The 13778-nt window shown below is 42.4% G+C and overlaps 1 protein-coding gene across 1 annotated transcript in view; it reads right to left on the reverse strand.

Annotated features, from left to right (window-relative positions):
• Positions 1-13778, reverse strand: part of si:dkey-215k6.1 (transmembrane protein 132C) — a 267170-nt gene that overhangs the window by 47888 nt on the left and 205504 nt on the right. The window contains exon 6 of the mRNA XM_031305397.2: positions 5158-5301. Coding sequence (XP_031161257.1) covers positions 5158-5301 — 144 coding nt within the window. The remainder of the gene's footprint in view (positions 1-5157; positions 5302-13778) is intronic.

Genomic DNA, 13778 nt, shown 5'->3' on the forward strand with positions numbered 1-13778 from the left:
AATGAAGAATTACTAGTACTATATATAAAGGCGCCATGACTGCATACAGAATGGATGGAAAGGGTTTGATCAGTAGCTAAGAAATGAGACAAAAATGCATGAGTTCAACATATTTCAGTTTCATTAAAAAGTGTACTATGGGTAGTTGTATGACTTCACTTTGCGAAATGTACAGCAAGAAAGTCTGAAGTAAAGTAATAGAAATGACTGGAGATCCTGGTAAGTATTAAAATTAGTCTGACTCTGAGTTAACAGAGTCAAAAATACTCCAGTGGTCAAAATCAGGTGAATTTGTTGAGACAAAACTCTGCTTTGGGGTTTCTCTAAATGCTGCTTTAGATTGCTTATTGTTTTAACGTTAAGCTTAAGATCTGGTATTATCTACATGTTATGCTGTCTCCATAAAGGCATCTCTGTATTTGTATGCTTGTTGTCTATAAATATCTAGATGTGGTCATCCCTCACACAAACTCTTTACTTTCCTTGTCTACTTGTTTCACTGACATGCATGCTCACCAGGACAGGCACGCAAGCACACACACATGCACACACGCACACACACACATGCAAGCACGCATGCACTACACTACATCTATCTGAATGAGTTCCTTCCATTTTCACTGTGTTGCTATTGATTGTACTTAAACGGCACCACTCCTGTCGGCTTGTACCAGGAAATTGGCTTCATATTGAAACTGTCACAGCAAGGTGCGTTTCACTGAGGGCACAGGGGGGGGACGTAGTGCAAGACCGTGACCTCGAGGGGATTAAGCGGACAGTAAGGACTGATTACAGAGTCAAAAAGAAAAGCAGGATAGTGATGACATGCATCAAAGTTTAAAAATTGGGGTTCTGTGCACACAGCACCTTTAACCTTGTTTTCATTAACCACAAATAAGTACGATAAACACAAGAGCGCAGGTGTTTATGTGGTTATTTTCTGGTAGGACAAAATGTAATTAAAGTAAACAGTAGATTGAGCAGGCATACTTCGACTATGTATGCCCTTCCACTTTTCAGAAAGCTGTGTTGGGAGATAACCCTACCCTGAGTTTTTGACCACTACATTCTGGAGCAATAGTTTCATGAGTGGGTATTTGTTTCGTTTGTTCTCAGGCATATGGATGAGGATATGCGTGATTGACGTTGTATACAAGGTTTACAAGCTTGCCACGAAAGACAAAAATACAAAGGCAAGAGAGGAAGATTGCTAGCAAGTAAATATAGATCGATCAAAGGATAGAACATATTTGTTAGGCCTAAAGGATGTACACAGTGTGTTTTGGTCAGTAACACTGCATGTAAACTTCACAGGGCACTTTTAATCAGCTGAATGGCAGACATATTTTTTATGCAACCTGCTACTAGACTATTTTCTATAATGTCTGGAAGCTGAAAAGAAAGCAACCTTTACCAAACCATTTTCTTTATTTAAAGATGGGACTTATAGCTGTAGTTTAGTAATAAGAGTTTCTCTAATGGACACATCTGTTTACCTGTTTAGCATGTTTTCATGGTATTTTATTAGTTCTGCTTTACTTTACCAAAACACTGAAGCAAATGTAAATTACCTTTGTTCCCTCTTTCAGAACAAAAAAGAAACTATTGCTTTTTATGGTCAAGTAAGTGCAAATTTCCCCACATATCAGCAATTCTGAGACTTTAATAAAACATTCAGTAAATGGAAAGTCCATCCATCCATCTTCTTCCGCTTATCCGGTAACGGGTCGCAGGGGTAGCAGCTCCAGCAGGGGACCCCAAACTTCCCTTTCCCGAGCCACATTAACCAGCTCCGACTGGGGGATCCCGAGGCGTTCCCAGGCCAGGTTGGAGATATAATCCCTCCACCTAGTCCTGGGTCTTCCCCGAGGCCTCCTCCCAGCTGGACGTGCCTGGAAAACCTCCCTAGGGAGGCGCCCAGGGGGCATCCTTACCAGATGCCCGAACCACCTCAACTGGCTCCTTTCGAGCCGCTGCGGCTCTACTCCGAGCTCCTCACGGATGACTGAGCTTCTCACCCTATCTCTAAGGGAGACGCCAGCCACCCTCCTGAGGAAACCCATTTCGGCCGCTTGTACCCTGGATCTCGTTCTTTCGGTCATGACCCAGCCTTCATGACCATAGGTGAGGGTAGGAACGAAAACTGACCGGTAGATTGAGAGCTTTGCCTTCTGGCTCAGCTCTCTTTTCGTCACAACGGTGCGATAAATTGAGTGTAATACCGCACCCGCTGCGCCGATTCTCCGACCAATCTCCCGCTCCATTGTTCCCTCACTCGCGAACAAGACTCCAAGGTACTTGAACTCCTTCACTTGGGGTAAAGACTCATTCCCTACCTGGAGAAGGCACTCCATCGGTTTCCTGCTGAGAACCATGGCCTCAGATTTAGAGGTGCTGATCCTCATCCCAGCCGCTTCACACTCGGCTGCGAACCGATCCAGTGAGTGCTGAAGGTCACAGGCCGACGATGCCATCAGGACCACATCATCTGCAAAAAGCAGCGATGAGATCCCCAGCTCACCAAACTGCAACCCCTCTCCACCCCGACTACGCCTCGATATCCTGTCCATAAATACTACAAACAGGATTGGTGACAAAGCGCAGCCCTGGCGGAGGCCAACTCTCACCTGAAACGAGTCCGACTTACTGCCGAGAACCCGGGCACAGCTCTCGCTTTGGTCGTACAGAGATTGGATGGCCCTGAGAAGGGACCCCCTCACCCCATACTCCCGCAGCACCTCCCACAGTGTCTCCCGGGGGACCCGGTCATACGCCTTCTCCAGATCCACAAAGCACATGTAGACCGGTTGGGCATACTCCCAGGCTCCCTCCAGGATTCTTGCGAGAGTAAAGATCTGGTCCGTTGTTCCACGACCAGGACGGAATCCGCATTGTTCCTCTTCAACCTGAGGTTCGACTATCGACCGAACCCTCCTTTCCAGCACCTTGGAGTAGACTTTACCGGGGAGGCTGAGAAGTGTGATACCCCTGTAATTGGCACACACCCTCTGGTCCCCCTTTCTGCCACTCCTTAGGCACCGTCCCCGACTTCCACGCAATGTTGAAGAGGCGTGTCAACCAAGACAACCCCTCCACACCCAGAGCTTTAAGCATTTCTGGACGGATCTCATCAATCCCTGGGGCTTTGCCACTGTGGAGTTGTTTAACTACCTCAGCAACTTCCACCAGGGAAATTGACGACAATCCCCCATCATCCTCCAGCTCTGCCTCTACCATAGAGGGCGTATTAGTCGGATTTAGGAGTTCCTCAAAGTGCTCCTTCCACTGCCCTATTACCTCCTCAGTTGAGGTCAGCAGCGTCCCATCCTTACTGTACACAGCTTGGATGGTTCCCCGCTTCCCCCTCCTGAGGTGGCGAACGGTTTTCCAGAAGCACCTTGGTGCCGACCGAAAGTCCTTCTCCATGTCTTCTCCGAACTTCTCCCACACCCGCTGCTTTGCCTCATTCACGGCAGAGGCTGCAGCCCTTCGGGCCCTTCGGTACCTTGCAACTGCCTCCGGAGTCCCCTGGGATAACATATCCCAGAAAGACTCCTTCTTCAGTCGGACGGCTTCCCTGACCACCGGTGTCCACCACGGTGTTCGTGGGTTGCCGCCCCTTGAGGCACCTAAGACCCTAAGACCACAGCTCCCCGCCGCAGCTTCAGCAATGGAAACTTTGAACATTGTCCACTCGGGTTCAATGCCCCCAGCCTCCACAGGGATGCACGAAAAGCTCCGCCGGAGGTGTGAGTTGAAAGTCTGTCGGACAGGGGCCTCCTCCAGACGTTCCCAGTTCACCCGCACTACCCGTTTGGGTTTACCAGGTCTGTCCAGAGTCTTCCCCCACCCTCTGACCCAACTCACCACCAGATGGTGATAAGTTGACAGCTCTGCCCCTCTCTTCACCCGAGTGTCCAAAACATACGGCCTCAGATCAGATGAAACGATTATAAAATCGATCATTGACCTTTGGCCTAGGGTGCTCTGGTACCAAGTACACTTATGAGCATCCCTATGTTCGAACATGGTGTTCGTTATAGACAATCCATGACTAGCACAGAAGTCCAACAACAAACAACCACTCTGGTTTAGATCAGGGAGGCCGTTCCTCCCAATCACGCCTCTCCATGTGTCTCCATCATTGCCCACGTGCGCGTTGAAGTCCCCCAGCAGAACTATGGAGTCCCCTACTGGAGCCCCATACAGGACTCCATTCAAGGTCTCCAAGAAGGCCGAATACTCCGAGCTCTTGTTTGGTGCATACGCACAAACAACAGTCAGAGTTTTCCCCCCCACAACCCGCAGGCGTAGGGAGGCGATCCTCTCGTCCACCGGGGTAAACTCCAACGTAGCGGCGCTCAGCCGGGGGCTTGTGAGTATCCCCACACCCGCCCGGCGCCTCACACCCTGGGCAACTCCGGAGAAGAAAAGAGTCCAACCCCTATCCAGGAGTATGGTTCCAGAACCGAGACTGTGCGTAGAGGTAAGCCCCACCAGATCCAACTGGTAGCGCTCCACCTCCCGCACAAGTTCCGGTTCCTTCCCCCACAGAGAGGTGACGTTCCACGTCCCCAGAGCCAGCGTCTGCTGCCCGGGTCTGGTCCGTCGAGGCCCCTGACCTTCACTGCCACCCATGTGGCAGCGCACCCGACCCCAGCAGTTCCTCTCACAGGTGGTGGGCCCATGGGTTGGAGAGAGAGGTAAATGGAAAGTGAGATTTAAAAAAGACCTGCACACTGTGATAAGTGTCTCATTATGCTCCGTTGCACAAAGCGAATTAGAGAACAGCACAAATCCTCTAAGATTTTAGATTATAATGATGATTCAAGATGGATCCCTTGCTGTGTAAAATACCCCCAAGTTTACCTCCTCACATTATTGTGATTTCCCTATTCTTTAAACGTTTGTATTTCTCAAACTTTTTAATCCATATTTAACTTACCTGATCATTAGCCCATTTTTTTACTTTAGCACATGTTCAATCACAAAGCAAAATATCAACTGGTTTAACTTTACTATACTTACCTCAAAATGCAATGCCGGAATTTGTGTTTTTGAATATGCATCAGATCATCGGCAGCTGTGTGTTCGTGTGAGTAGAAATATTAACCAAATTTATTTATAATTCCTATATACGTAGCTCTCTGTGTGTACCTTGACCACATCCACATCTGTCGAGCTGCAGGTGACCAAGTCGTCCACCTCCCTCACTTGCCCGGCGGTTTCCACGGTAACCAGTTTGATAGGCACTGCGACGCGCCGACCCGTGAGAATGGCTGTGTTTACCACCTCTGTGTCCTACAGAAAGAGAGAAAGAGAAAGAAAAAGTTTCTTTAAAAGAAATCATTCTTCGATCTGCAGTTTCTTCCTGTTGGCACTATATTACAGTCTACCAAGTTATTACCTCCGCCAAGGAGGTTGTGTTTTGGTGTTTGGTTTGTTGGTTGTTTGTTTGTTGGTTTGTTTGTCTGTCAGCAGGATAACAAAATAACTACTGGCCCAATTTTCATAAAAATTGGTGGAAGGGTGTAGCATGGGCCAAGCAGGAATCTATTACATTTTGGAGCGGATCCAAATCGGGGGTAGATACACAAATTATTTTTCACTTTCGTTAATATTGCGAGACGGGGCAAGGTCTTCGCTCTGCAAATGCCCTTCTAGTTATACTATAATATGTTATTATAATATAGCCCTGAATGGGAAGTAACTATAAACATGTTTTAAAGTCTGAAACATCTGCAATGAAAGAAGAATGAAATAGGCATAAGGTTCATTTAAAAAAAATGTCTTTCAAATTTTCTGAAGAATTCTAAGAATTTTCTAAGAATTATTTGTTCCGACAGCAGTCCTATTTACTTTTTATGTTTTAGACAAAGTAGACATGTCTGAAGATGATGAAAGATGCAGGATAGACAGGAATAAACAAGAAACAGGGACCAGGGGAGAGTTTTAAATGAAAGAGAGAGAGAGAGAGAGAGAGAGAGAGGTGATTATAAACCTTACAATTAATGTAATCAACATGATTACATTTGATTAGATCCTTCCAACAAAAATAGCGCAAACAAACCAACACACACACAGACACCTCAGAGCGCAGTGTGCCAGCGTCAATCTTGATTATTTGGCATTGAGTTTCCAAGAGGGCATTTATCACTGCCAACACACACACACACACACACACACACACACACACACACACACACACACAAGCCTGATTATGCTGTGTTTCACTGGGCCCACTGTTTCTGGATGGGAAGTGTGTTTGTGTGTATCTGCTATTGGTCTCTTGTGGAATTCAGCAGAGCATACAGGATGCCAACAGAGAAGATGAAGAAGAAATGTACTGCATTGTCTCCAGACACAGTTTGCATTGAAATGGTTTCAATCCAAAATGTTCTGCACCTTCGGTGTACAATAATGTGTGTGAGGACAAATTTTACATCTTCAGTTTGAGCACATTTTTCGAAAGTTAGGACATGGACTTGCACATTTTTTTGTTGGAATAAATGTACTTTCCACAGTTCTTATAGATTATTTGGCAGGTGGTCGAAAGGAGCCAGAGATCAAACCACCAAACCTTTAATTAATGGAAAACCTGCTCTACCACACAAGTAAAAAGCACAGTGCAAGCAAGGTGTGTGTGTGTGTGTGTGTGTGTGTGTGTGTGTGTGTCTGTGTGTCTGTGTGCGTGTGTATCTATAATGTAAAATGACATTTTAACATTGTTACAGTAACTGAGAGGATACATGATGATGCAGGATGTCAGCAAGGACAGACACACAAACACAAGAAAATGTGGGGGAAACATGGAAACTCAGAACCACGACCATCACATGTACTTTGTTTGTTAAATACATTTAAACATTTACAGACACAGTTACATATAGAAACCTATGTAGAAGTGCAGAAACGGGAAGAAGACTAAGAGAAGAGCAAACACATGTACACACAAACACACAAGTATAAACAGCATATCAGAGCAGAGATACACACTTATACACACAAATAACACAAATACACTACACACAAATAACACAAATATACTTAACAAGATAGGACCTCTGACAAACACGCTCACATTTAACACACACACACACACACACACACACACACTTTGTTAATCTGTAATTCTCCTAGTTTTTCCCCTCTCCTCCTTACACTCTGCTCAGTCTTGCCTAAAAGCAGAAATATGTAGATATGCAACACGTCAGAAGAGAGTTATGCAGGTTGAAGGTGAGAAACAGGTGAGGAAGAGTAGGAGGGTGAGAAGCAGGGACAAACAGGATTAAAAGCATGGAAAGATGAAAGAGGGAGCGCAGGAAAGGAAGATGAAGGGCACAAAGAAAGTAGACCTGCAGAGATTTTTTTTTCACGAATTACGAATTAACTGTAAGATTCTTCTTCCGCCTCAAGGGAACGATAGCAGATGGAGGGATAAAAATCAAAGAGGAAGACTGGATGTGTTTATATTAGTATGTAGCTTATATGTGTATGTTAAAATGTATGTGTATTTCGGGGCAGTAGCCTCTTGGAGGCTATAGTAGTGCCACAGATAACATCACGTTTACATCTCTGCTATCTGCACCACAGCCCAAAAGAAATGACAACAACAACAACAAAAACCCAGTGAACCATATAAAGAAATAAAAAAATGAGTTAGTGGATATGCAGGTATTATATTTCTGCCTCCTGCAAAACCCTTACATCTGATTTCTGTCCTGGCAACTGGCAACAAAGTGGCAATTAAATAGTTTGACTTGTGTGTCGGTGTGGAGTTTTTCTTTATCTGAATTGAGGGTCTACAGAGGTGATGTAGGTTGTACAGTATCTGGTATGGTGGCTGAAATGGCTCAAAGCACGTAATCTAATAAAAGTATAAAGATATGGAGAAGCAAATGAAAAAATCATCCTCACCACAAGGGAACAAAACAAAAGTGAGTTTTAACTAGAGCTGTCAAAATAACACGTTAATTTCGATTAATTAATCTGAGAAAAAAAAATAACGCAGATTAATCCATTCCATATTGACCTTTGACCCAAAGCCGTTCTAGCCACCATTCGACTGTAAAATGAAGGAGGGAGACGAGAATGCGCTGCCTGGATCATTGATTAGCATGTACTTATAAAAATATTCTTCCTGAATAGGGTTGGGTACCGAAATCCGGTACTAATACGGCACCGGTGCCTTAACGACTGGTATCTACCGGACCGAATAGCAACGATTTTAGATGCTCTAAAACAGACGTTACAGGCAACAGAAACATCACTGCACGTGACGCTAGTTAACACTATACTTGACAGCAGCTAACGTTAGCCTACCGCTAGCTACTAGCTGGATTAAACACGGTTAAAATGCAGACAGCTAACGCTAAACAGTGTAAAGTTTGACTGTATTTCACTGTACAGGATCTGCAGCTGCCGTTGTCGGAAAAACACAGACGGTGCGTTCAATGAAACTGGTAACCTATAGGTTGTGTGTGGTGCATTCAAAGTTATTGTTAAATGCCCTTTTCCCATCTGGTGGTTGTTTTTGTCGTTCAACAGCAATTTACTAATGAAATAAGTAATTGTTATAGTTATTACATTATTATTAAAGCAGCCATATTATGCTCATTTTCAGGTTCTAATTGTATTTTAAAGTTGTACCAGAATAGGTTTTCACTGCTGCAGATCCTCTTTTCAGCTGGTCTCTGTTTTAGCTACAGAGTGAGACCTCTTTTTTTCTTCTTCTTCTGTACTATCTTTGATTGCACTTGCACATGCCCAGTAGCTCAGATGTAGATCATGTCAGCTAGCTAGCTCCATAGACAGTAAAAGAAAGGCTGTTTCTACAACTTCGGTCAGTTACAAGGCAGGATTAGCTGGGAGAATCTAAATGAGGGCGCACATGTAAGTAGTTCTTTTGTAGATTATGGTGAACTTGTATGTGTTGTAGCAGTGCTTTGCTATTGAGAACGAGGTAGCATGCTAGCGTTAGCATGCTAATGCTAACGCTACGAGCTAATGGTTGCAGTTAGCCTGCTCGTTTCGGCTTGTGACGTCACAAGCCGTGCCGATTTGAACAGCTCACCCAGAGACTGAAGGCAGGACGCATTCAGAAACCGTATCTCACTCAAAACAGCATGGATGGATTTTTTTTCAAAGTTTGTATGTGTGAAAGAACAAAAGAACACCCCAAATCCCAGAAAAAGTGTTTTTTTCATAATATGGGCACTTTAAATCATTTAATTTTGATCATATGGCCTTAGCAATAAACAAGCCATTCTTTAATGTCGGCGACTGTTGTTTAGTACTCTTCTTTTTTTTACTTTATTAAAAAGTATCGGTACAGGCACCATTATGGTACCGGCACCGTTTTAAAAGTACTGCTTTAGCACCGGTATCGTAAAACCCCAAGCGATACTCAACCCTATTCCTGAAGCAATTTTGAATTTATTTCCTCAGCATATTAGGTCATATTGTTGATTGTTATGGCCATTATTTGAACAGTGAAAATAATAATAAAACATTTTTTTTAACTTTAATGTCACTAATGCTGATTATTTATTGATTAATTTGAATTGAAATATTTAAAATACTTTCACAGCAAAATGTATGTATGCAATTAATTTAGAATAATTAATCACAGATTATGTAATTAATTAGATTACATTTTTTAATCGATTGACCCTAGTTTTAACACAATGCACTGAATTGTGCAATACCACTGTAGGCCTTAATACCACATTCAGAGGGATACACTGACAGGTTAAACATTAATTGATAGTCTATTTACATGGGTCAACCTGCGTCTGCTGACCTGAGTCCATGACCCTCTTCCCAACTTGGGTTGAACACGACACGTTGGTGAACAAGCATCTCTAATAGGGATAGAAACTTAATTGAATTATGTTCATGTTTAATCATAATTGAACTGACTCCCTGAGGAGAGAAGTAGAATACATAAACCAAAACTGCCAATGGTAACAGCGAAAGATTAATCAGTCATCATCTAATATGAATAAAGTAGGTCCAATGCAGGTGGAATGCATGTTCAGAAAACCTGCCTTATTACCCCGTACTTTACTCAAGAAGCAGACTATTGTTGCAAGTACCTTATTAACCTTCATGTTAATAAGGTCTTGCATTTACTAGCACAAAGATGAATCAAAGGAAGCAGAATAAAGAGAGAAATGGAAGAGACAGAGAGACAGAGAGACCAGAGTACAAAAAAAAAAAAACAAAGCGCAAAATTAGAAAAATAGAGAAAGTGAAAAAAAAGATAAAACACAGCAGGAAGAAGAATATTAGAGCAAGAGCAAAGGAGACAGAGAGAGAAAAGGAAAAAATATCATGCCTGTCCAAGGGAATTATTAAGTGGCTTGTCAACAGCTGGCTCCCTACTGCCTTCAAAAGCTGCTCCACAGTGCAATGAGATAAGCTCAGAGGAGGTGTGTGTGTTTGTGTGTGTGTGTGCGCATGTGGTGAGGTCTTGTGTGTCAAGTATTTCTATGTATGAATGAATGTGAGGTCCATTCATGTATGTTCCTGCATACACCCGTGTGTTTGTGTGTGTGTGTGTGTGTGTTTGTGTGTGTGCATGAGTGAGTCAGAGAGATGTGGGAAAAAGAGGGAATAGCAATAGAGAAAATAAACGTGCACACATGCATCCGGTGAGCACTGACAAATATGTTTGTGCACACACGCACACGCACAAGCACACGCACACACACACACACACACACGCACACACACACACACACACACACACACACACACACACACACACACACACACACACACACACAGTGTTCTAAAAGAGTTGACACAGTGAAAAAACTGGAACTTTTTGCTCTTCTGTACAAATTCAATTCTAACTGTGACAATGAGAGTATGTAAGCAGTTCTCTTTCTGTCTCGCCTTCCTTCTCTGTCACTCTATCTCTCTCTCTTTCTCACACACACACACACACACACACACACACACACACACACACACATACTGACACGTGTGTAAACACCACAAACAACTGAGTTGAAGCCACCAAATAACATAAAAAGAAATTAAAACCACTTTATTTATCAACGTATTATCCAATTAGCTAATTGGGCTAAATGTTAATGGGGTAAGTGGCTTTTTCATCAGGAAGCTAAAAAATACCTTCTAGTAACAGATATAAATATAAATTTCATCAAGACCTTGTGTCGTTATTAAATTGCAGTTATTTCTCTGTGTGCGCATACACTACAAAAAGTGTGAGAGAGAAGAATACATAAACAAGAAAGGGAAATACAAATAAAACTGGTACAGAAGAAGACTGCAAGTTAGACACTGTGAGAGGAAATAAAAAGAGAAGAAGAGAGGATAAAGGGGAGAATAGACAGGCAGTTTTATATTTACTAAGAAACTTCCATGATGTCTTGACGAATAAGCTACAGTCAAAGTAACAGTTTGAGGGAGAGCGCTGTTATTGGATGGTTTATTGAGTGTTTGACCAGGGGCAAAGCAGTGAAATACTAAATAGTGTGTTCATCTGACTATGTACAGTACATAATAGGTCAGGAAAGGGAAAAAGAAGAATTCAGAACAATGTGGCCAGAATACTGTTTTCTTCTCATTACATTGGTTTTCTTTGGATGCTTTCTTGCAGATCTTTATCTCCCTATACTGCTTTGGCAATGTTATGTTTCTCATGTTTATTGTCCATGCTCCTCCTCACCTGGGGGCTATTGCACAAAAGTAGAATGAAGAAATCCAGGATAACTGAAAAAGCGCAGTTTGACTTTGTGTGATCCGCTCATCGTGGCTTAATCGGTTGCACGTTTGCCGAGCCAGGATGAGAAGGTGAAGCTATGTCAAGCCAGGTGTAGATAGCTGGGATAAGTGCAAGTTCACGGCTTTCTTAATAGACCACGGTATCGATCACAGATTTACTGATGCAGAAATGGAGAAGACGCGTGCGGCATATGTTTCCACTGAGCAGCAGCTTCTAATGGAAAGTTACGAGGAGGTGAAGCATATCATATGCAAAAAGGGAAATATGGCTGCTGTTATTAAACAGAAAGAAAGAGAGCCTGGCAGACAATAGCGAACCGACTGAATGCGTAAGGATTTTAAAAGATCTACTTACTAGCCACTCCACATTTTTACAAAGTTGTACACTCTGTTTTAATTGTTTTTAATATGCTTGTGTTGGTTTTATTGCTGTATCTGTTTTTATGTGCTAAATGTGCTGGTTTTACTGTAAAGTGTCTTTGAGTACCATGTAAAGCGCTATATAAATAAAATGTATTATTATTTAGCCTACTTTGCCTTAAAAGTGAGCAGAGGGAATTAATGTTCCTTGGGAAATTTACCCTAGACTAGGCCTAATTTCAAACCCTTATTCACAATGCGAGAATATGTTTTACAACCATATGCACAAATCTCTATAAGCTAATTCTAAATATCTTTCTACAATTAATGTTCATACAGAACAAACATGACTGGACAAAAACGAACCTGGCAACAAGTCAAGATAAAATATAAACACATTTTGCAGGCTGGTAAGTGCCTTAATTCTTAACAGTGTGCAAATGGTATGTGGAAATTACTTACAAGATGCCTGCTCACATAATTTATCTAAACTGATTTTAGTAGTTAAGAAGAAGGCTCATTTCACTTCACCCCAACTGAGGAAATGGCCCTTGTCTTAAACCAAGGAAGGCCTGTGATGGAAGGGATTCAGGGTGGGACAGCTACTGACTCTGTTCCACCTGCAGAAACTGCCCTCTTCATACAAGGTACATTTTCCAGTACTGCACATCAAACACAATCAACCATTTATATAGGCATATGTGGACTGTCTGACCCTGTTTTGCCTTGCAGTGTCTGGCGACACAGTCACTCTCCTGCCACCAGACGATGATACAGTGAGTATTATTTATTAAAAGCATATGGCTTGGCACATCCTGTCAAAACAAATACTTTTCAATATGGCAGGGGGTATGGACTTCTGCAGTATTGGCTAAAGGAAATCTAAATTATGCACAATTCCTGCTGTGCTAATCAATGGGTGGTTTACAGAATTCACAAACTGTCAGATATCTGTACACACGACATCTGAAGAAACAAATAGAGCTGGCAGATGTACAGATTGCTGTCAGCAAAAGAAGTATCCAGGATCTGGACCTTGGTATGGAAATTTAAAAAAAACAGAGGAAACTGGATCTGGAGATAGAGAAACTAGAAAAATAAGTAAGTGACTTCAATATACACTGTAAGCATATCTGTAAATCTATGTATTAATCGTGTTTTTTTTTTCTCTCCCCAGCTCCAAGCTGACAAGTGACAGCACCAAAATAAAAAGATTAAAAAGCATTGTGGCATTCCCTGTGTGATGAATGTACACTACACTACACTATATAGGCCAAGTTATTGGTCCAGTGATGTGAGTCTAAAATTGAGGTTATGAAACCAAAGTAAGCTACTACTACCTAATAAAAAAACATTAGGCCTACATTTTAAGGAGTAACACAAACTATCCTTTATTAGAGAAGGACAAGCAACAACAAAATTAAATCAGTCATCTGAAATAATGAATGTATTGGTCTCTGACCCGTCTGCAATTAATGTCATCTGGGAATATAGCTACATTGTCCCACTCAATCTCCAGTGCCAGTGCAACCATTTCTAACCAAACAACTGCAATAGTAGTATTTAAATCAAACTTGTGACAGCAATAGTGACAAGTAATGCATGTTAATAAAAATAAAGCAGAACACATGCAGAAGACAACGGAATAACTGTTAAACACG

This window comes from Sander lucioperca, chromosome 2 (genome assembly GCF_008315115.2).
Source record: "Sander lucioperca isolate FBNREF2018 chromosome 2, SLUC_FBN_1.2, whole genome shotgun sequence".
Taxonomy (NCBI): Eukaryota; Metazoa; Chordata; class Actinopteri; order Perciformes; family Percidae; genus Sander; species Sander lucioperca.